At 38.4% G+C, this 25,701-nt stretch overlaps 1 protein-coding gene across 2 annotated transcripts in view; it reads right to left on the bottom strand.

Moving 5' to 3' along the window:
* The window catches only part of me1 (malic enzyme 1, NADP(+)-dependent, cytosolic), a 536,434-nt gene that overhangs the window by 28,956 nt on the left and 481,777 nt on the right, over positions 1-25,701 (bottom strand). For both annotated transcript variants that reach the window (XM_069887178.1, XM_069887179.1), the window contains one exon: positions 21,833-22,006. In XM_069887178.1, the coding sequence (XP_069743279.1) occupies positions 21,833-22,006 (174 nt within the window). The remainder of the gene's footprint in view (positions 1-21,832; positions 22,007-25,701) is intronic.

The following is a 25,701-nucleotide window of genomic DNA, read 5'->3' as shown; positions in this document are numbered from 1 at the left end:
TGAAAGTTAATGTGACTTACTAAAAATTCTTAAATATTATATTACTGGATTTTCCATTTGTATAGCCACCAGATTTAGTTGATAATATTTTTCAATTGAATCCTTCTCAGAAAGGATTAATTGGAATTATATATGATAAATTACTGAAATTATGTCTAGTACTTCATGATAAGATTAAAAAGGCTTAGGAATTGGAACTTGCAAGACCCTTATTGGAGGATCTATGGGACAATATTTTTAAACTGGTGAATACATCTTCTATATGTGCCCGGCATTCATTAATCCAATTCAAAGCGGTGCATCGTGTTCACATGTTTCAAAGATAAATTGGCTAGTATTTGTGACAGATGGGAATCTGCAATTGCTACATTGACACATATGTTTTCATCTTGCCCACCCTTAGAAAACTAATGGAAATAAATGTTTTACATCTTTTCAACTATACTTCAGGTAGAGCTATGACCCAATCCAATAACTGCTCTTTTTGGGGTATTGACCCAGATATAGGGAGTCTCTCTGTACCTGTTTAGCAGTTTGTGGCCTTAGCTACATTGTTAGCGAGAAGAGCCATCCTATTCAAATGGAGACTCTAGACCTCCAACAATGTTTCAATGCTTTTCTCATGTAATGTCTACGCTAGAAAAAAAATTAGATATCATGTATTTGATTGATCGGTGAAATTTAAAGATACATGGAGACTTTTTATATCTTATTTTCATATGAGGTAAATGTTTCTAATGTGATTAGATGCATTTACTCTTCCAGATGAGATATAGTCTTACCTTTGTTTTTTAGATTTACGGTAGGATTGCAGAGGGATTTGGGCTGCTTAGAAAAGTGGGCTGAAAAATGGCAGATGGAATTTAATGCTGATAAGTGTGAGGTGCTTCATTTTGGTAAGAAGAATCAGAATAGGACATACGTGGTAAATGGGAGAGCATTGAGGAATACAGAAGAGCAGAAAGATTTAGGAGTAACGGTACATCGTTCCCTGAAGGTAGAAACTCACGTGAATAGGGTGGTGAAGAAGGCTTTTAGTATGCTGGCCTTTATCAATCATTGCATGGAATATAGGAGTTGGGAGATGATGTTGAGATTGTATAAGACGTTGGTGCGGCCTAATTTGGAGTTCTGTGTGCAGTTCTGGTCGCCTAATTATAGGAAGGATATAAACAGAGTGGAGAGAGTGCAGAGAAGGTTTACCAGAATGTTACCTGGGTTTAAGCATCTAGAGTATAGAGAGAGATTGGACAGATTAGGTCTTTATTCTTTAGAGCGTAGAAGGTTGAGAGGGGATTTGATAGAAGTATTTAAGATTATGAAAGGGATAGACAGAGTGGATGTGGATAGACTATTTCCGTTAAGAGGAGGAAAGATTAAAACAAGAGGACATGAGTTAAGAATTAAGGGGCAGAGGTTTAGAGGTAACATGAGGGGGAATTTCTTTACTCAGAGAGTGGTAGCCGTGTGGAATGAGCTTCCGGGAGAAATAGTGGCGGCGGAGTCAATTGTATTATTTAAGAAAAGGTTGGACAGGTATATGGATGAGAAGAAGATGGAGGGTTATGGGCATTGTGCAGGGAGGTGGGACTAGAAAGGGGTGTTTGGTTCAGTGCGGACTAGAAGGGCCTAATGGCCTGTTTCCGTGCTGTAATTGTTATGTTGTTGTTATGTAGTGATCAAAAACTACAAAATATATGTAACCCTCAGGATAAGCTGTTCAGGGCTTTTTTTTTGTTGCTTTTTTCTTTTTTTATTAGAGTAGGTTAGGTGAGATTTTTATATAATACTTTTGATGCATTTTTAAAAATTTTCACCCATTGCACATATATGATAATGTATTTTTAGTTTAATTCACTTTTCTTCATTGTCTTGTATTTCTTATAAAAAAAAACAATTTAAAAAGAAAGAAATTGCAGGGGCCCTGGCAGAAATATTTAAAATGTCCTTAGCTATGGATGAGGTGCTAGAAGATTAGAGGGTAGCTTATGTTGTTCCGTTCTTTAAAAAAGGGTCCAAAGTAAATCAGGAAATTACAGGCAGGTGAGCCTGATGTCAGTAGTAGGTAAATTATTGGAAGGTGTTCTGAAAGATTGGATATACAAGTATTTGGACAGCCAAGGTCTGATTAAGGACAGTCAGCATGGCTTTGTGTGTGGTAGATATTGTTTAACAAATCTTATAGAGTTTTTCGAGTAAAAGGAAAGGCTGTGTGTATTCTCTACATGGAGTTTAGTAAAGCCTTGGACAAGGTTCCACATGGAAGTTAGTTCAGAAGGTTTAGACATGAGATATCCATGGAGAGGTTGTAAACTGGATTTGAAATTGGCTTAATGGGAGAAGACAGAGAATGGTAGTGGATGGTTGCTACTCAGACTATATATAGGCCTATGATTAGTGGTGTTCCTCAGGGATCAATGTTGGGACCATTGTTGTTTGTTGTCTATATCAATGATCTGGATGATAATGTGGGAAATTGGATCAGCAAGTTTGCTGATGGCACTACAATTGGAAGCATCGTGGACAGCGAGGAAGGCTTTTAAAGCTTGCAGGGGGATCTGGATCTACTGGAAAAATGGGCCAGAAAATGGCAGACGGAATTTAATGCAGACAAGTGTTGCATTTTGGAAGGACAAACCAAGGTAGGACATATGGTAAATGGTAGGGCACGGAGGAGTGCAGAGGAACAAATGGATCTGAGAATACAGATACATAATTCCCTGAAAGTGGCATCACAGGTAGACAGGGTTATAAAGAAACATTTTGACAACTTGGACTTCATAAATCAAAGATTTAAGTACAGGAGTTGGGATGTTATGGTAAGGCTGAGTAAGACATTGGTGAGGCTAAATTTGGAGTGTTGTGTGCCTTTCTGGTCGCTAAACTACAGAAAATATATCAGTAAGAATGAAAGAGTGCAGAGAAGATTTACTAGGATATTGCTGAGTCTTCAGGTGTTGTGTTAGAGGGAAAAATTAAATAAGTTAGGACTTTATTTCTTAGAGCATAGAAAAATGAGGAGAGATATGATAGAAGTTTACACAATTATGAGGGATAAAGACAGAGATAAATGCAAGTAGGTTCTTTCCATTCAGATTAGGAGACATAAATACAAGAGGACCTGGCTTTAGGGTGAAAGAGGAAACGTTAAGGTGGAACATTAGGGGGAACTTCACTCAGAGAGTGGAGGGAGTGTGGAATGAGCTGCCATTTGATATGGTAAATGTGGGATCACTTTTAGGTTTTAAGAATAAACTGGATAGATTCATGGGTGGGAGAGGTCTGGAGGGTTATAGAATGACTGAAGTTCAATGGGACTAGCAGAATGAGGTTTTGGCACAGACTAGAAGAGCCAAATGGCCTTTTTTATGTGATATAGTGTTCTACAGTTCTAAGATATTCCACAATGATAAATAGTTATTGTTCAAGTTTCTATTTCACCAGGGATACAGTTGACAAAAGCATATCAAGCACATAGGAATCCATACCACAACCTGATGACAATACCAAAAAAAAGAGATTCCAATCACTGGAATCCGGAGCAGAAAACAAACTGATGGATGAACGGGTCAAGTAGCATTTGTGGAGGGGAAAAATGCTCAATATTTTGGATTGGAACCCACCATCAGTGCTGAGAGTGAGTGGGAAGATAGTCAATATAAAGAAGTAAGAAGAAGGGATAATCAATAAAGAGGTGAGATAGAGGGACAAGATGGGCTGGAGGTGGGTTGGAGGTAGAGACAGTGGCATGAAGGTGGTAACTGGAACCAAACAATAATATATATTTTTTTGTTTTTATGTCACCAGTTGGCTTCCATCTCTAATTCCCTTTCTCTACCTGTCCATCATTCCATATAACTCTGCCCAGCCTCTGTCTCTCCCTTCCCTAGATGTTCACTGACCTGTTCCTCCAGCAGTTTGTCAACAAAACAAAATCTCTAATATCTGGTTCTGAAGATTCTTAACATGTTATCCGATAAAGCTGAAGGTTTCTCAGCTATTGAACACCAAAGAGTCTCAACAAGGAAGACAGAGCATTCCCTAATGCCGGGAGGTTAGATGGGTAAAAGTGTTTTTTTGAAACAATATGTAGATAGTTCAACTAGGTCTGGGGCCATATGAGACCTTGTACTGTGGATGAGCTTAGCCAGATGCTTAAAGCTCAAGTGGGGGCACATTCTTTGAAAGTGACTGCAAATTTTAAGATTGTTATGAATGGGAATAATACTGTCTCTTAGGTGAAAATGCTAATTACAACAGTATTAGGCAGGAAGTGGGAAAATTGTATAAAAGTTGATGTTTAAAGGCAAATACCCATTTGACATATGGAGCATTTAAAGGCCTGTTAAGGACCAGCATGTTCCTATGAAGATGGAAGATAAGGATGGTAAGATATGGGAACATTAGGTGATGAAATATTGTAAATATAGTCAAAAAGAAAAATGCGTAAGGCTTGGAAGCTGATATAAAATATAAATAAAACATGAATTTAAACAAAATATTAAGAGGGTTAAAAGGGCCATCATACATCCTTAGGATGTAGGATTGTCAATAAATCTTAATGTATTTTGTATGAATATTAGGAGCAAGAGGATAGTTAGGAGAAGGGGAGGTCTACTCAAGTACACAAGAGGGGTTTAATGCAGTTTAAGGAGTTAAAAGTGCCAGAGGAAGTGGATGAGTTCCTGAATGAGTACTTCATCAGTATTCACCAAATAGAAAAGCATAAATGACAGTGTGATTAGGTTACAATTCTGGAGCATGTTGATATTAAGTGGATGGGATTGCTGGGCATCTTGAAAAATGTAAAGATGGATTAAGCCCTGAGGGCCTGATGGAATCTAAACCAGTATATTGAGGGGGGCAAGGAAGGGGATTGCTGGGGCCTTTACAAATATATTTGCATCATTTCTAGTCACAGGCATGGTTTGAGAAGATTAGAAAATTACCAATGTTGTTTCTATGTTTAAGAAGAGCGGAGTCAAAGTAGGAAATTTTACACCAGTGAGTCTTGGCTCAGTGCTAATGAAATTACCAGAGAATTTTTGGGACAGGATTTACTCACATTTGGAAGTATCTGGACTTGATAGGAATAATTAGTATGGTTTTGTTCAGGGGAGATACGGCCTCACAAATCTGATCAAGTTATTTTAGGACATATGAAGGCAATTGGTTAAGATGGAACAGCCAATTTTGTACATAAGGACTTTAGTAATGGTTGGCTGTTTCAGAAGGTTATTTCACATGGCATCCAGTAAGTTAATTGACTTGGCATATAAAAATGAAATGTGGTAGAGGGCTATTTTTCAGTCTGGCAGTTTATGACCAGAAGTGTTCCATTATGGTTAGTACTAGGACCTCTGTTATTTTTAATCTACATCAATGATTTGGATGAATATGCGGGTCATCTAATTAGCAAGTTTGCAGATAACTCGATAATATCTGGAGTTGTGAACGGTTCTTGGTTCTTGAGCCTCCAAAATATTCTGTAAAGAACTTAAACTGGAGGTGGGGGAGGATCTTCTTAAGGAGACTGGGTCTAGTTGTTGGAGTACGGTAGAGTGAAGATTATTCTATGCTTTAACTGCATGGGATAAGCATGAATTGCTGTATACATCTGTCTTGGAAGGTGGCAATACAATTTGGGTCGCATGCCCTTGCCTCCTCCTAGCAGGCTTGGGTTCAGTGTAAAATTAGTAGTCTATATCGAGCTGGCAGTTTAGCATTTTGTAAAAACAGGTCAGGCGGTGCATTTCATGTCTGTCTTGCAGAGAGCTCCCCTTTAATGAATCAAAGAGCTTTGTAACACCCACTTCTCTTCCATTTGTATTTGTGACAAATCAGGCTGCCTGTCTCTGGACTCTTTCGATAGTGGTAGAGTTGGTTTGTGAATGGGTTCCATGCAGCTACTGCGTATTTCAAATGTGGTCTGATGAGGGTGAGGTACAACTTCTCCTTGACAGAAGTTGAACAATGATGGAAGTTGCGTCTCAGAAAATTTAGGATTCCTGTTGCTTTCACTGTTGTATCATACGTGTGATCATTCCAATGCAGGTCATTCTGGATTTTGATGCCAAGGTGTTTGGTCTGTTTGGTTCCATCAAGGGTGACACCCAGGATTTTGTGTGATGTTTTTCCTGGTTTTCTCTTCCTGATGACACACATGGTTTCACATTTGGAAGGATTGAACTGCCTGGCCTATTTTTGTGACCATTCTACCATGCTATCAATATTTTTTTTCAGAGCATCCTCCTCACCAGCAGCACACAACTACTGCAAAGTGTATCATCCAAAAAAAATGCACCGCCGTTTCCTACCCATAATCATAATCTGACTTTCATAATCCGAACATCTCAAAATCTCTCCAGTTACTTTCTTCCTCTTGTGGAAGGTAGCACAAAGAGATGCACTCCAGAGATAGACATCAGTATTGCAAGAGGACTTATTTTCACTGTTTATCATTAAATGCCCTCAATGAAGTTCTTATTGGGATATTATCAGTTTATAAATCTATTTACAAGAACTTTGACTGAAAAATGAATTAATTAACTTCCTTTGTTAAAAACTCACTCCATGGCCATCTATCCCTCATACACCTGCATCAGTTTGTAAGCCAAAAAAAAAGGGAAAGCGAAACACTGGAGAAGATAACTTTCATTCATGCTGCAGATCATCAAAACTACATGTTAACTGCTTCAATCCCCACAGTTGTGGGGGATCGAGTTGATGGATGCTTCTGAATTCCATGGCAAAATGAAATTAACAAAAATGTTCCTGTATGACTTATCCTCTGGAAAAATAATGCTAATAATCAATAATCAGAGAAACTGCCAATTTTAGTTCACTTGGATAATATTTTACCGATTTCAGCAGGTTTAAGTTAGTTCGGACTTAACTGAAGGTGATTAAGTGCAAGTGCATCAACTTTCACGTTTTAAGACTGGGCTAATTTTAAATTGGACATACCTGGGCAAAGTTAAAAGAAATTAAATTTAATAAAATTTAAAAAATAGCAAATATAACAGCTATGCTTCCGTCTTAATAATTACTCTGATATTGTGCACCACAATCTACCTTTATCTAAAGGCTGGCTACAAGCCTCCAGCAACACTGTGGAATACAACTCCCTAGTTATCAGCAATATAAACTCAAAATGATTTGGAATTAAAAAAAAACAAAGCTAGGTGCAATATGATTTCAGGAATGGAAAATACTACAGCATACGGATTAATTTATAATATAATATTCCCAACATATTCTTAAAGATTTTCCATCTCAAAAGAATTGTTATTCTCTTTTAGACTAAACAGGAAAGTCTGCAGATGCTGTGATTGAAGTCCAATATATAAAAGTGCTGGAGAAACTAAGCAGGTCATGCAGCACCTATAGGAAGTCAAGGGTAACCAACGTTTCCAGCCTAAGCACTTTGTCAAGGCGTGAACAAAAATCAAGCAGGCATCTAAATTAAAAGGCCGGAGAGAAGGAAAGAAGGAGCAGGAGGAGCATAGTCCAACGGACAAAAGGTGATACAGGTGCTCTCCGACTTGTGACCAATGTGACTTGCGTCCATCCACGCATATGACCAAAATTTTAAAGAAAGAAAGAAAACATATACAACGGATCGCCCTTGTGTTCACATGTTTCTCCTCTCTGGGGTTCTGTGACACTCTGAACTGCCACTTTGTGCTGGCCCATGTTTTCATTACACTGTGTCTGTTTCTAGTCTCTGTTGGCCTCGTATCTTTCCCAGTAGATCTCTGTATCATTCATTCAACAGTTTTTACAATTTGTATGGTGTTAGGGTTAGAGTTAGTGTTGGGGTTATTGGTGGTGTTTCTTGGTAAGCTCGGGTCTGTTAGGGTGTCCCTGTGATTTGTCCTAAGTGTGCTAGCCCATGGAATCTGTTGCGGAGATTGCTGTTATTGTGGGGCTTCTATTTGGGTTGTATTTGAAAAGGGTTGAATCTGGGTAAGGGTGAGAGTTAGGATGTTAATATGTGGACAGCGGGATCATCGTCCCCCTAGTATTCACTTGTTTCCCCTCTCTGTGGTTCTGTGTCACTCTGTACTGCCACATTAGGGTTAAGATCAGGGTAAAAGTTAGGGTTAGGGTTAGAATTAGGTTGAAAGCTTGGGTCTATGATAGAGTGTTCCTGTAATTAGTCCTAAGTGTTCTGGCCCAGGGAGTCTGTTGTGGGATTGATGTTTGTTGTGGGGCTTCTATTTGTGTTGTCTTTGGATGGAGTTGAGACTGGGTAAGGGTGTTGATAGGTGGAGTCTGGGTAAGGTTGCCTCTGTGATTCCTGATTGTGTTCTGGCCTGGCAGAGTTAGCCGGATGGACTCAAGGCCTATGTGGGATTATATTGGGTTATTTGGGACAGTTTAGGATTAGGGTTAAGTCTGGGTAAGGGTACCTTTATGCTCTCTGGTTGTGTCCTGGCCTAGATTCTACCTCAGGCAGTGCTTGTTTGAGTTTGTTGTTAGGCCTTAAGGCCCTTGTAGGATTGGTTTTGGGTTGTTGGGGCTTTAGGATAAGGTGAATTCTGGGTAAGGTTGTCCCTGTGATTACTGGTTGTGTCCTGTCATAGGGGGTCTGTCCTCATCAGTGCCTGGCAGGGTTAGCCGGATGGACTTAAGGCCCATGTGAGATTATATTGGGTTATTTGGGTTTTTTTTAGAATTAGGGTTAAGTCTGGGTAAGGGTACCTTTATGCTCTCTGATTGTGTCCTGGCCTAGAGTCTACCTCAGGCAGTCCCTGTTTGAGTTTGCTATCAGGTCTTAAGGCCCTTGTGGGACTGATTTTGTGTTGTTGGGGCTTTAGGATAATGTGAAGTCTGGGTAAGGTTATCCCTGTGATTATTGGTTATGTCCTGTCATAGGGGGTCTGTCTTAATTCTGGCCTGGCCGAGTTGGTGGCCGCCATGTCGGCTGGTGGCCAACCTCTCGCAAGAGCTGGGCCTGGTGGCTGCCATGTTGAGATATTTCACCACATTTTAACTTCTTGTGTCCCTTTTTTCAGATTCTGTTGCTCAATATTCTGATAGTCAGACAGATTTTAGAGGCCAGCAGAGTCTTCAGAGTGCTCAAGGTCCGCAGCAACAAAGAGAATGCGAAGGATTTGAAGATGGAAGGAAATTGATCATTTTACTCTTCAGTATTATAGGTAGGGCGATTTTGACATACATCCATTCTGAGATACAACTGGCCATCCAGAAAGGACACGGACATACGTCAGGGAGAACCTGCAATTGGACATAGTTGGGAGAAAAGGAAAGATGAGAATTCATCAGGGGAGGAGGTGGCTCTGAGAATATAGAGCTGAAAGAAAGGAGACAGAAAGAAAACCAATGAAAGAGAGAGCTAGAGGAAAAGAGAAATAAGGAAAGATGGGTGGGGGGGGGGAGCAAACAAAAACCAGAGGTATGTGTTAATGTTATCTGGTTGGAGGGTACCTGCACAGAATATGAGGTGTTTTTCCTTCAATTTTCAGGTGGCTTAATTCTGGCAGAATATGAGACAAATATGTTGGCATGTAACCACTTTGCAGAACATCTTTGCTTAGCCTGCAAAAGTCATGCAGTGTTTCCAAATGTCACTTTGATTATCTTTCCTAATGTTACTCTGACCTCGGCCTGTGACATCTTACATCATTTCATGGAACAGTACACATCTTCGGACTAGGCTTGAGGACTTAATATTTAAATCAACAATTTCATATAGCCATCCTTTCCAGTTGTATCAGAAATATCCAGTTTCAATGAAAAATTCAAGTGTAACATATTCACTTCCCCAGGGAAGCTGCCTGACCTGAAGGGCATTTGTCTTATTTAAAACTTCCAGAAGCCACTCCATATCTTGCAGTTGCAGGATTGCTTACATTTTGACTTCTTTCTTCTGTCGTCATTGAGCACCTACTTGCAACTTCTCCAAATGAACGATAAACAATTGGTAAGTTTAACTGCCCGCTCACAGATGGTATTAGCAATATTTTGCTGTTCGGTTTTTCTTGGTCTCCATGCTTACACAGCTATTTCAGTTGTTCTCTCCACTCCTCCTCTTTTGCACTTTAAACTCCCCCTTCTTCCTAACTTCTTAGTTCTGGTGAATAAGCAACTTCAAGATCTACCAGTGCTCCCCCCTCTTCTCTCCCCTCCCTTCACCTTTTCATTCCAGCATCTGCCCGTTTCTTGCTATTCATGGTGTAAGCTTTCAGTCCAAAACATCGACTGCCTTTTGCCTTCCATGGAAGCTGTCTGATCCACTGAGTTCATTCAGCATTTTTTATGTTTACCCAGAATTCCAACATCTGCACCCTCCTTGTTTAACCATTAATCCAGTGCTCTCCCACAGATAATGCCTGATCTGCAATGTATTTCCAGTATTTTGCTTTTATTATACATGTAACTTGCAGTTTTACTATCATTATTGCTCAATCACTTTTCTCTTTGCTACTGAACACATCTTCCATATCACAGATCTTTCATTCTCTCTCCCCACATACTAGAATATTTTTCCTTTGTTCCTGGTTTTCAGTGAAGAATCATTCACCAAAATAACAAGTCTGTTTCTCTCTTTGCAGAAGCTGTTCAGCCTTTCTCTTCTTAACATAACTTACTTTGTTGTGGAGCTTTGAAACACACTTCGCTCCGATCACCAGCTCACACCAGTCAATCGGCATCCAAGTTTGAAACAGCAGTCATCTGATCCAGAAATCAGTTCTTTGTAATACTTTAAGTGACAGGACAAATTTAGAAGGACATAATTTAGTACAATCTTGGTTTTATTAGGGAGGCAAATTAGCTGCTGTAAAATTACCTCTTAGTGTAAGCTAATAGCCAAATGAATCAGAGGAAATTGATGGATAAAAAACAAGAAATAATAATTTGCAGTGAAATAAAGAAGGAGGAATAGAACTAATGGAATTCCCCACTTCCATGTGAGACACCAAATATTTTTTTTTAAAATCAATTAAAGCTTAAAACCACTTCACAACACTAAAACTTTGAATTTAAAATCTGACACAAGAGCATGAGATAATACAATAATGAAATAAATACTTGCTTGATTTGCTAAACAAGGCTCAAATTAGTCAATTAATTTAATATTTTTTTTCCTGCATTTGTGCAACTTAAGTGGATCATTTCTCACTAATCAGTTTTAAATGAGGAGCATTATTTGTGCAGGTTACAGTATCCCCATCTGTTGGTGGAGAAGAAAAGAGCAAGCTTCCGGACTCGCAGGACAACAGTACCAACTCCCAGTTTCTAACACCAGACCACTGGACAAGGTTTCACTAAACAGTTCATCTGAGTGGATGAATGTGGCAACCCAGGCTAAAGGGAAGAACAGGAAAGAAATAATCAAGAGAGGCTGAACAGACTGTTTTTTTTCATCTGAACTACTAATATTTCTCTAGACTGACAAGATTTTGAACTGCCATCTCAAATATCCCTTATGGTATAAATTTTGAATCCAATGCATGTCTGTAGATAAAGTGATTATAAATATCTGTTTTCGAGTCACCTGCCTCATTGGAAAGTTGCATTGCTGCTACCAATCAGGTCCTTCATAATTTTGCACACCTCAACTAAATCTTCTCTTGGTCCTAAGTTTCAAAGAATCGACTCTAACTTATTAAATCTTTCCTCTTACTTGATATCTTTTACCCCAAATCCTTTGATCTTCCCTGAGCCCTCAATGCTTCTAAAAAAAAATCTGAGGTATACACTGCAGCCTACCATGGAGGAGGATCACAACCTCCTAGGGCACATATTAATTACAGAGAAATATTCCAGGAGCTCGGTTTCACCATCTACTCAATCGAGTGATAGGAACCAAGATTTCGGACACTTCAATTTTATTTTCCATTGATATCTCAAAAAGAAACATCTTTGAATTAATCATTTGATGAAAAATCTTTCAGGTTCACTGCTGATCACAGCATGTCTTATGAAAATGCCTTCAAATATTTCTTCCAGAACAAAATACAACATTAATTTCCCCTGCAATCATTCAGATCTTGTATAAATAAGTCCAAAGTTCTAATATGAACTACTTCTCTCAGTAACTCGATCCATCTGGTGAGCAGCTCCTTTAGGAAGGAGCAAGTTTCTACTCTCTTTAATTTGGATGTTGCTGGAGCCAAGTTTGTAAGTGTATTTTTCCTACATGGAGAATTGTCCATAGGGAATGTTGATGAGCTTACCAACAATGACTATTGGATTTATTTTAATTGGGTAAAAAAATCTTAGGAAATACACCCACACATTTCCAAGTTTCTCTCCCTGTAAAATAGATGAAGCACCACATCAGTGTTGAAGTAGTCAATCCCTACATGAATACTAATAGTGCATACATTGGTTTAATCAATATTTTGACCACTTTAGCACACTACAAATCAGAACAATATAAAGGTTCTATTATCCATCATCTCAGAAGTGATTACAGTTATAGTTTTAATTTTAGACACAGCAGTTAAGAGATTGAAGCAGCAATGTAAAATCTTTCCAAACTAAACAAAATTCATAGATCCCGTGGTACTGGCAACACACGATGTATGAAATATCTGTGTTTGCCGAGACAGACCAAATCATTTATTTTCCTTTGCAACACAGCGAAGACATCCAACACTCAACCCACAATTAATCCTTGTGTTTTAACAGATCTTCAACTAGTCAGACTATTAAATGATAAGTTATAATAGACAGTTGAAAGGATGCACCTAGATTTAAGAAGGCAGATATTATACACTTGGGAATTTATAGACCAGTCGTCTTAATATCAAACCCAGCTGGTCAAATAGTGTACTTTATGTAGCAAAGGCAAAGATACATAGCCCACGTTTCGGGCCTTTCATCAAAGTATAAACAAATGTCAGCAGGCATCTAAACAAAATGGTCATGGGGGTGGGAGTGCGGCAGCAAGAGAAGCACAGTCCCAAAGGCAGGAGGTCAAGGTTGGGTGAGTACATGGTCGTAAAACTTGAGATGGGGAGCAGTGACGACAATCACTGTACTTTACGGGAAAGGTCAGTAAACCCATACAAACAAAGTTTTATTTATACAAGGAAACAATTGAAAAGTGGAGTAATTATATTAAATCAGTATTGAAATTTCTTTCAACGACAGAATATAGGTTGCCATAAAGGATATTGAGGTACCAGAGAAGTGCAGATTTATTGCCAGAAATCCACGAGTTTGCAATGTACTAAGAAAGGACAAACAGGTTGAATCTTTCATCTCTTGAGAAAAAGGAACTGAGAGGTTATCCAATTCAGGTCTTTAGAATTAGGAAGGGTTTTAAAAAGGTGAATGCACTGATAAAAAGAAAAAAAAATACATCCATATGGGAATGCATGAAACAGGCACCGAGAAATCTAGTTGGGTAAAGAAGATCCTTGTGAATTCACGAAGAATGGTGAAAACATGGAACTTGTTCTCGCAGAGAGTGAATAAAGCTAATGGTATAAATGATTTTAAAGAGGAAGCTAGACAAGTACTTGTGAGAGAAGGAAATTGAGGGGGTAGGTTGATACCTTCAGGAAGATATGGATTTAACTGTTAATATACTAACATTGATCTCAGTATTTTTAATTTGGATATGGCACATTGAATACACAAACCATCAATATGTATTAAATATTTCATTCTTGAGCTACTGGAATGGTATTTCAGTTCCAGAATCCAAATCTAAGTGATGTATATGTGCAGAAAGAAAATGTTAATAATTGCAGACTACATTCACCTGGTTCAGTGAGCTTCAACTTGCACAATATAAAAGCAAATATTAATGGGTTTTTTTCACATTATATTTTAACAACCTTCTTCATATGAATATGTTTATTGATCATTCTTTAATATGCCTTCAGAATAATTTCTTTTTTTTAAACTATTTTATTTACATTTTTAAAGCCAAATATGTAAACAACAAAAACAAAGAAAAAATTGAATAGAATAAAGATAACTATCTCCATACATAATGGCTAGAATCCCCCAGCTTCCCATGAAAAGTTAATAAAGAAAAGAAAATCCCAAAGAAAAGGAGTGAAGAGGAGAAGGAGAGAGAAAAAAGGAAAGAAAGACAGAAAGAGGGATTGTCAGGGATCTGTCATCTACCCCGCAAGTTTCACATTTTCATGATTTACTTGGATCTCGAGGGGATGTTAGCATAGGTCTCATGGGTGAGATGGGGCACAATTAAAGATTTCCAGCTACGTCTTGTAGATATGGCTGCCATATTTTTAAGAAAATGTCATACTGATTTCTGAGGTTATAGGTAATCTTCTCAAAGGGAACACAGCTATGCATTTGCACATTCCAATGGGCTATACCTCAATGCAAATCAGACTTACAAGTAACATTTTCTGGCCACTGCCAACGCAATCTTGACAAATATTGTTTACATGGGGACAACTTCATTTTAGGTCTTACACCGTCAATATTCCCCAGTAAGAATAGTTCTGGGTTCAGTAGAAATTGAATTGTTTTAAGAGTTTCCCCAGATTTACCCAAAAAAGGTATTTACCTTGGAACATGCCCAAGTTGAATGTAAAAAAAGTTCCTATCTCCTCATCGTAATCTAAAGAATTGATCAGAAATGTCTGGTTTTAATTTAATTTTTGCAGTGTGAGATAAAACTGATGCAAAAAATTATATTCCTCCAATCTATATCTTACATTTATTTGTGCTTGTCATATAGTCACAACATAAGTCGGTCCAGGCTTGATCACCAATAGTTACATTTAAGTCTGATTGCCATCTCTACCTAGACTTATGTAGCCCTTGTTTAGGGGTTCTCATTTGAAGTAATACATTGCTGAATTTCTTTGTGTTTACCTTTCGAATCAGAATCTCCACATCACTACACTTAGATAGAGTCATTGTCAGGCCCAGTTTAACCCTGATGTATGGTCTTAACAGAAAATAGCAGAATATTGCATTGTTAGCATACTTGTTTTTTTAATTGTTCAAATTACATAAGTTGGCCCTGCTCACAACAATCGTCGATAAACCTAATCCCTTTCCAGGACCAGATTACGAAGGGAAAAATGTCGCTGAAATTGAATCGTTGAACTGCCAAGTCAAGTCCCAGAGCAGGAGAGCTGTGGCAAGAATGAGTGCTTTATGTTTATAGATGGTCAGTGCCCCGCGACAGATACAGGAGCATTAAAAGTCACAACGTTGGGCATATCCGCCTGCTTCCTTCATTAGATCTGTTGTACAGTGATCAGGGCTCAGATAATCCCAGGGTTGTTCACTGGAGGTGTCCTGTACTGACAATTTACCCATTGTTAAGGATATAAGTCTATTCTAACTCAGGGGTGATTTTGGAGATAGTCCCCCCTTAGTCCCCATCTGGTCATTTATTTTGCTCCAAATATCTATTATATGTTTTAACAAGGGGGCTTCTTTCTCACCAGATATTGAGTCCCATTTATATATAAAGTCCTCTGGTATCTTCTGTCCCACTTTATGCAATTCTATTTTCACCCACGAGGACTTACAGGGAGGAAAGAAATTTAGTTTGGGCCACCCAATAATAATTTTTAAAGTTTTGGAGTTGTAAACCTCTCAGCTCATATTTGCATGATAATTTTTCTATGGAGACTCTAGTCATCTTACCTTTCCAAATAAATTTTCTGACATTTATTTAGTTCCTGGGATAAAAACTCTGAGGCAATGGTATAGGCAGTGTCTCAAAGAGATATTTGGCTCTTAGAAATATGTTCATTTTTTACACAGTTGGCTCTACCAACTAAAGTTATTGGCAGACCATTCCAACTGTTCAAATCTTCTTTAACCTTTTTAAGCAAGGGGAGATAACTTAATTTGTATTAATTCTGTAAATTATTATCTGTTTTAATCCCTAAATATTTTATCCTATTTAGTGTCCATTTAAATTGATTATTTCTTTGACATTGACCTTACCTGTAAGCGGCATCATTTTGCTTTTATTCCAATTTATTTTATAACCCGAGACTTTCCCATACTCTTCCAGTTTTGAGTATAATTTCTGTAATTAAGTTACTGGTTCTGTCAAATCTATCAATACATCACCTGCAAATAAATTAATCTTATATTCCTCTTGGTTAACGCTGAATCCCTTAATGTCTGGATTTCGCTGAATTGCTTCTGTTAACAGTTCTATAGCCAAAATAAAGAGAACTGGAGATAATGGACATCCTTGTCTACTAGATGTAGTTAATGGAAAGGCTGGAGAAATTTGTCGATTAGTTACAACTTTGGCTTTAGGTTCATAATATAATGCTTTAATCCAATTTATAAAAATTTGCCCTAATCCAAATCTTTCCAGCACTTTAAATAAGAAATCTCATTCCAGTCTATCAATTGCTTTTTCAGCTACACTCAAATCCTTTCTCATTTGGGCCAAATGAATTATACTAAGCAGCCTGCTTACATTACCAACAGACTGTCTCTTTTGCACAAAACCGATTTGATCCATACATTAATTTTGGCAAAATTTTCACCTGTCTGTTTGCTAAGGCTTTGGCAATAATTTTATAATCCAAATTCAATAATGAAATTGGTCTATAAGATTACTGTTTCAATGGGTCCCTATCTTTTTTTAAAGTATCACTATAATTGTTGCCATTGAAAATGATTCTGGAAGAGTACATGTCACAACCACCTAATCTAACACCTCCATAAAGAAAAGTATCAAAAGATCCTTAAATTCTCTATAAAATTTAGTGGGAAACCTACCCTCCCCAGAGACTTGTTGACTATTTTACAATTGACTCAAAAATGCAGCAAAAAGTGTTAGTTATTTCTGCTATATCCTGCCGCCGCCCCCCCCCCCCCCCACTACTTCTTCCTCCAACCAAATGGCCCTACCAGACTTACGAAGGGGTTCCGTTCTGGGACTCAATCTGTAAATTAAAATTATTGTGTTGAAATTAGGCAAAACAATGCGAGATTTGCCGAAAAGAAACATGAGATTTCACTGAAAAAACACCAGAACAGGATCCTCGTAACTTTGAAATTTCGTATACTGGGACTTCATAAGTAAAGTCTATCTGTATATGTGGATTATGGAGAAACACGTGGGCTCCCTGTCTGTGTGGAATATTGTGGAGTGTGGGTGGTCACGTATCCTCTCTGTTTGAACCTTATTCAGAAGTTACATCACCTGTCAATCAAGATTTGTGCTCACCTTGCCTTTGGCTTGTTTAAATTACCTAGGGTCATTAATGGCTAGGCACTCAGATCAGAACTGTATAAAGCATTGATTCATGGCATAGTGTTCCAAGCCCCGGACATTGCTCTATGCAAGGTCGCTACCGTGGAAATCGCTGGAAGAGTTATGGGTAAAGTGTGCACTACACGAAGCTGAGTCGTAATACAGCAATAGATCAGATTGGTTCAGGGAACAGGGTGTATGTGCGAAAGTCCCTGTTGGTAGTGTGTACTCAAGCCTGTGAGTGTGTAAAGTATAGGTGACCACTGGTATCGAAGTCCAACCTAGATCCGATGTGAACGTCTATATCATTATTTAAGTAATATATTAATTGAGTACCGTTTGACGCTCTCCCCTGTTTGTCTCTTGTGTGTTAACTGAAGTTATGTGTGATTGTAACATTTGTGACCAAACTTGACTCTCTTTGAACCCACCTAACTTGATACTCTTCGACACAGACTCACATTGGAGTTCAGGGGCAGAGAAGTACAATCACCTCGTTCAAATGCAGAGCTGCACAAAGCAACACTGCTTTGACACTGGGTAGATTTGGAGTTCCAAGGGATCCAACAACTGGTTCACTGGTCCGTTTAGTTATTGGGATCATCATGGATGCCAGCCCAAAATTTTTCTCAACATTGCAAAAACTTTTACTAATGCCAGTTATACTTCAGTCCTGAAAATAAAACAATCATAGGCAGATGAAAGGATAGTCGAACAACTTTAGCGCATTCCACAGAGCTAACAGAGCTGCTACTACCTGTGCTCAATCCTGATCTCCAAACCTGTCAATGTGGAGTTTGCACATACTACATATGACTGCATGGGTTTCCTCAATGTGCAGGTAGGGAGGTTATTTGGCTGCTGTAAATATAGTTTGGTAGAATCTGGCTAGGTGCATGTATGTGTTGGTGATTAGGTTTGTAGGTATGGGAATGTGAAGAGAATAAAAGTATGCAAATGTGTGCTTTATGACCAATGTGAAATGGATTGATCTGTTTCCATACTCCTTGACTCAACAAAGACTCCAAACTGCGACTCTGTTTACATTTAATGTTAATGACCCTGTTATGAATGTAACAGACTGTTCCGACCACAGATAATTTAATTCCACTCTCAATGGAACTAACAAAGTCAACCAAAACATTTAAAGATGTTAATCTTTCAATGTAATCCTTAATCGTAGAATAAAAATGATCTGGGCGTCAAAGTGCATGATTTGCAAGAGGTTAGTATTTAGATGCAGCGAGTAATTAGGGAAGTAAACAATTTGTTGCAAGGGGAAACAAAGCCACCATAATTGTGCTTAGCTGCAAATCTATATAGTCAATTATAAAGATAAGGGCTATGTAGAAGCCTCCATTCACACAAGTGTGATTTTCTGGCTACTCTTCCCCCAACCAATCAGTTGAAAGCAGTTGTTTTCCACTCTGTATTCCAAGTGAGCACTCTTCACCCCCAACATTCACTCCACCTTACCACCTGGTTCACAATGGTACATTTCTCTTCATATTCCTTTCCTCTCCTCTCCCCTGGACTTGGTCCCAGCTCCCCTTCCCCACAATCCCCTGGCATAGTCCTTTTACCAATTGCACTCCACAATCAAAGAAGGATAGTATTGAACCACCAAGTCTGTGTCAACCATCAACCATGTCCTTGTGTCGAGCTTTCCCGTTTCACATCCCTTGCTAGTGGAAGCAGGTACTGTAGAATCATTGCTCATCTCCCTCTCCCTTCGATCATGCTTAGACCCTCATTCCCTTACCAATCATAAATGGTGTGGCAGTTCCTTTTATTTTTAAACTCGTGTTAATTATTCTTTCCGCTTTTTTCCTTGCCACTCTCCTGTCAGCCTTGCCTCCTCTGTGGCACCCATAGTCCACATCTATCCCTCTTCAATTTTCTCTCAATATCATATCAACCCCAGGGTCTTCTCCATCTCTCTGGAACCAAGTTTTTAAAAAAGCAACCATTAGCCAGAAAAAGTAAAACTCAAAAATCTGCAGACATCATGCTATATAAAGGCCACTGCTTGACCTGCTGACTTTCTGCAGCTGTGATTTTTACATCAGCCAGAATTATTTTTTTTAAACAATTGCTGTTCTATAATATACTCAATTGTTTACAAAGTCCCAGCCCCACTGCTGCTGCGAATAGTTGAAGAAAGGAACTCAGCAGCTGATTTTGTGTGGGAATTTCAATCTTCTGCCAATCCCCATTCATAGTATACAGCTGCATTAGACTGGTTTTATGGCTTCAGCAAGGCCAAAGATTGTTCAGTGAATGGTGGCTCGTTGATATCAAACATCAAAAGCCAGTATGGTAAGTCACATTAAATATCACATGAGGCCTGTTTCAGTTACCTTTGCTCAACCTGTAATCTCCATTTTCAGCAATTTCAAATTTTATCAACAAATTATATTCTAGGTTTGAGACAGAATTTGCAAACTCAGAATCACCAATTCCCCGAAATGCGCCCTTTCAGTTAAATTCAGTTTCAACATCTATTCTCTCCATTCCATCACAATGATCACATTCAATCAAAACAATGTCAGATTTTTAGCATATTTCTCTCATATTTTTAGCTTCTGACAATTATTGAAAACATAAATAAAACAATTTAATTACTTCATGTTGTTCAGGTCCATTCCTAATTGGCCTTCCTTCTATGCACTGATATGTAGATCTTTCCCCCCTCATATCACCTTCATTGGCTGTATTCTCTTTCACATTGGGAACTCAAAGGATAGGAAATGATGAAACCTAGACACCTTTCCCAGTTACATCCCTAGTTGTCTTGCTGCCTGGGAGTGTCAGAGAAAGCTGTGCTAACGTACAAACAGGCAACACTTGACAAAGAGCACTAAATCCATCAAGATCTCCAAATATTCATTTTGTCTGGTTGGCAAGAAATACAGGCACCGTTCTGTTAGATTGAAGTTTTGGAAACATTGAACTCACTGCTCTTAAAATAATATGCTACTCTTTATCAGGGGAGATGTTCAAATTATTTACTGTGTAACTGTACTGTTTATGTAGGATTAGCTCAGTGCTTACTTTGGCTTTATAAGCGAAGCAATTCAGATGTTGTAATATGATATCTGTATACAGTAAAAGTTACAAAATGACTGCAACATCTGAGATAAAACAAGTTAGAAGTTTACAGTTTACATTATATTATTTAGTGATCCATAACATAATCCAAATTAATTCAAACATTACATCCATTCCTAATACAAATCTACCCTAACACCAAGGGAAACCAGATGAAGTAATAAGTTATGCTACATTACAAACTTATCAGGTATAATCAACAGGATTAATTTTTTTAACTGTAAAGATTTCCCACAAAGTATTATTCCACTTGGAATAAAGCTCAAGGCCAGCCAGAGTTCCAAACAGCAGCAATCCAACAAATTATGTCATTATCATGAGGAGGGCGGAGTAGGAATACAAAAACATTCAAGTAGTCTTAGAAAAAGTCTCAATTGCTGATCCAATATGCAAAATGCTGTTACCCAAAAGAAACCAGAAATGTTGTGCAATTTCAAAGCAATGATGGCTATCCAGGTAATTCAGCTGTACGTGAATGACAAATGAAACAATCCATATTATTGCTAAATGTGCACTAGTTCAAAAGTTAATGAACAATTGCTTTGTTGTCATGTGCAACAAAATACAGCAAAAAGCTTAATTTTGCATGCTTCCCGGCAATCCAAGTCGAACTGCAGGTAGTACAGTAATAACAAAAGAAACAAAACAGGAGCAGTGTTACAGTAGACAAGGGCACAGAATATAGTGGAAAACTGCACGAAACAGTCATGAAAGACAATGCAAGCACATCATCTTTTGCCACAGAGATCCAGTTAAGAGTCTGATAACAAAAGCTATAGCTTATGAGTTCATATTATGTTATCCCTTCACCAATGGTGCTTCCTATCTCCCTTTCCACTTTAGTCTTGAAGTGCCCTGACCCAAAATGTGAATAACTATTTCTCTCCATGGATGCTACCTGACGCATCAATTCTCTTCAGCTTCTCACTGGCTGCCTGTGACACATGACCAACTTCCCAATTCATTTCATGGGTAGCTATTTTTTAAATGTACTCAAGTCCAATGAATGTTTGTAAAAATCTTAAGGATTTATTCTACTTTTTTCTGATTTTCAATCCTTATTCACATGAAATAGTTTGATCAAACATTCAACTTTTTAAATAGATTTTGAAGGCATGGAAATCCTTTGGCAACATAGCAAAGAGTTGTTCTGCTGCTTTCCCAATCACATGATAACTTGCATATTGTGGAAGACCTTGATTGCCATCATGCAAGTTCTTGGTCACTGAAGATGTGGCCAGTTACCATTTCCAAGGTTCACCAGGCAAGCAGACATGCTGTTGAAATTTTTGTAACTCAGCAGGAATGAAGACAAACATTTGGTAAAAAAAAATTACACATTCAAATTAAAGCAGCAGTGCATAAAAAAAGTGATAGATAAAAAGGAAAATGGGATGCAGGTAAATGAATACATGCAACAAAACAGAACCTTTAGTCATCAAATATTTAGGAGTCAATAGCATTATCACAATCTCTGAAAGAACCTGACCATATGCAATATATATGAGCATAAATATTTACCTCTGCTGCAATAAGGAAGATTTCATCATGGATGTGTCTCATGCCACAGGCTATGACTCCAAGTCCAACTCCAGGGAAAATATAGGCGTTGTTACCCTGGCCTGGATGTAACACTTTCCCACATGGCATTGTAACTGGATTAAAGGGACTTCCGCTTGCAAATATTGCTTGGCCCTGTTACAAGTATTGAGAAAATGGTCAGAAAATAAACATTAGGGAAAAGGACACATTTTTCAATAAAATCAAACTAAAAATTACAGTGAAAAAGCAAAGTTGTAATTTTGTAAAAGCAAAATATAATATTAGAATATTATATTTCTAAAAGAGACATCATATAAATTCCAAGAATTCATTCTCTCCGTACTCAGTTGGGTATCAAGCCTGAGGCCCTCTGCAAAATTCCAGGTCAAATTGTTTTGCAAGATCAGACTGTGGGCAGTGGATAAGGAGCTTTACACATGAAGTAGGAAAATCAGAATAAAACCAGATAGCTACATGATCTGTGACATACAACTGGCCTGCCCAGCCCACTGTCATCTTGAGGCATGTTGGACATGATCTGCATATTGCATCAACTCCAAGAAAAATGCATGGAGCACCATTGTTGAACCTCAGAAACATGACTCCCTCTCTAACAAGCAACTATGGTGCACATTTCTCAAATCTAGCATTAAACTGTAATCCTGACCAATGGGTCCACCATACATTTCAGTGGAAGACCATATTATGTTCTTTGTTGACTACAGTTCAGCATTCAACACCATCATCCCCTCAAAACTGAAGAGCAAACTCCAAGACCTGGGACTCAATACCTCCACTGTATATATTGAATTTTCTCACCTAAAGACCACAATCACTGAGGATTGGTAAGAACATCTCCACAATTTCCATCAGTGCTAGGGCACCACAGGGCTGCATTCTTAGCCCCCTAGTCTACTCAATTTATACCTATGATGTGTGTCTTGATATGACAATAGCACCATCTACAATTTTTTTCTGATGATGCCACGGGTAGTGGATTAAATGAATTAAATGCGTCAGTAAACACAAGGGAGATTAAAACTTTGCTGAATGGTGTACTAACAAAAACTTCATACTCAATGCCACCAAACCAATGAGCTGATTGTGACTTTAGGAGGGGAAAACCAGACGTGTATGATACAGCGATCACAGGGGATCAGAAGTGGAAAGGGTGAGCAAATTTAATTTCCTGGGAGTCACTATCTCAGAGGATCTTTCCTGAACCCAGCACACAAATAATATCATGAAGAAGGCATGTCAGTGCCTCTACTTTGTTAGGAGCTTGCAGAGGTTTGTCATGGCATCAAAAAGCTTGGAAAACATCTACAGATGTGAAGTAGAAAGAGCGCTAACGGTCTGTATTACAGCCTGGTATGGGGGCACCAATACCTTGGAAAGCCCTGCAAAAGGTAGTGGACGCAGCCCAGTATGTCACAGGCAAAACTCTCCCCACCTTGAAGAAAATCTACATGAAACACTACTGTCAGAGAGCACCCAGGACATACTCTGTTCTTGCTGCTGTCATTAGGAAAGGCTCACACGACCAGGTGCAGGAATAGCTGCTACCCCTCCACCATCAGACTCTTGCACAACATTTAGAGACTAATTTAAGGATTATTACTTATTCATTATTGAATATTTATTTTCTGTATTGCACAGTTTGCTTGCACTTCCTTCTTGTTTACATCTGTCACTTGTGTGTACATATTTTTAGGGAAAAAAAAAATCTCAGGGTTGTGTGATGTCATATATGTCCTCTGACAATAAATCTAAACTTTGGCGCACAAGTGCTAACTGATGGATTGGTAAAGGATGCCAGAGAAGGGGACAAAAACCACAGTAGCAGAGCAGGTCAACCAGGACTGGGTCGCATGACTGCTGCAGTCAGAGAGGCTTATGACAGTCCCTTGCTCAGAGTGCAAGCAGCGAACTACGGCTGCTAAGGTAGGTATCAGCTCTGTTTACCAATAGGTGGTTGGAGGTCTCGCACCAGGCCACAGGGTGAGAGTGACGTAGGCCTGAATTAACCATTAAACAGAATAGGCACATGCTTAAGGCACCAAGGGAAGGGGGCACCAGAGAGTTTTTTTTTCCAGAGCTGGTGCAGCTGAACTAGAGTGCCACAAACAGGGGGCACCCACAAATAATGAAGAAATAACATTGATACGAGCCCAGAGAACTTAAAAACTAGCAGCAACAGAAATTCACCAAGACCATGGCTACTTGAACAAAACTGGTTTTATTTTAATACATAATAATAAGATCAACACTTAACTTATTACTATTAACCTAACTTAAACCTCCCCCCCCCCCTCCTAATTCTAAGCGCACGTGCATGTAATGTTTATGTGTTCAGGAAAGTTCTTTTTCACTGTCCAATCATTCATTTTTCACTTCTCCAAGTTCACTGGTATCAGGCAATCTTCCATACTGTGCACAGAATTAAGCAGTTAGTATATTCACCAGGGTCTGGTGCTTTAACTTAAGTTGTTACTGCTCAGGAAGGTCTTTGTTGGTTTCAGAGAGATATTCATTGTTTGTGGGACACACAAACTAATCTCTTTCAATCAGCAACTGAAGTGTCTTATCGAAGAATCTTGCCCCCTCTTGGGTTGTTCCAAAAGATAACCTCTTCTTCCAGGTTACCACAAAGAGTTCTTTTTTCCCCTATTTCAGGAGAAACACAATAACCAGCCACAACCTCTGCAATTGACTACAGAGAATTAGAATAGGCTGAACTCAGAACTCAAAACCCATCTTGAAATGAGGTTGTGCAGCAGGTCTGCCTAACCATAAACTGCTGCAGAAAATTCTCCCAAACAATGATGTTTTCAGAACCATGTGGCTACCCCCTTAGGACATCAAACTTCAATCAGAAATTTAAAACTCTGGCACCAGTTTAGCAGTAAAAAGATTTCTCAGTTCTTGAGCCTGGCCACTGTTCAAACATGCTGGTCCATTAACACCGACTTGTGAAACTCTCACAAGCACTCCCCATTGTCTCTGCAAAGCCAACTGTAAACATGAAGTCTACCTCTGCATAGCTCTTGCATAGCAAATGAGATGTTTGTTTATGAAATTTTACCTGATAACTAAACCTCACAATCTTACCCTTTTAAGATATATTTTATCATAATTTTATTCCATAACTCAGCTCAAGTCTTATGTACAATAAAGCCTATTGTTCCCCTCAATCTTTGTAATTATTGGGGCAACTGGTAGTGCCCAACAGCTCCATAAAAGCACTTAAAAGATGCATATGTCTTTTGAAAAATAGGGCTCCAGAGAGGTCTCTATCTATGACTTATCAATTTAAAATAGTCCCCAAGCCAAATATTAAGCTACATAGAGGTCTCAATTTAATTAGATTATATCAGTCAGTAAATTCCGTACATTTCAAGATATATTTTTCTTCATTCCTAAATGATAACAAGATAATTGTTGCAAATATAATAAATTTCCTGAGTCAAATCAAAAATATACATCAAAATTTTCAGTTAATTATGCATTAGACTATTATGAAGAGATTTATTTGATTGATTGATTCTATGTTTACTTCGGTTATCATGTAAATGTGGAAACATGACAAAAGATTCTGTCCCCACTTAAACTCTATTGTAAAAATTTTAAGTTTATAAAGCAGTGAATACTGCTTTTCTTTTATAGATCTAGGCCACCATCATTTCTAAGTTCTGCAAAGCAATGCTTCTTGTTACAACTTGATTCATACTCAACACTTTCCAAAAGTTGTGGAAGTTCACCAATTAAAACCAGAAAAAAAGCCCTCAAAACCCCACACTATTTGATCCTTGCATGCACAACACTGTGGGTATTCTCCATCATGCTAA

Source organism: Narcine bancroftii, chromosome 6 (assembly GCF_036971445.1).
Source record: "Narcine bancroftii isolate sNarBan1 chromosome 6, sNarBan1.hap1, whole genome shotgun sequence".
In the NCBI taxonomy this organism is placed as follows: Eukaryota; Metazoa; Chordata; class Chondrichthyes; order Torpediniformes; family Narcinidae; genus Narcine; species Narcine bancroftii.
The sequence above is the reverse complement of the archived record's forward strand: the minus strand, read 5'-3'. Positions and strand labels throughout refer to the sequence as shown.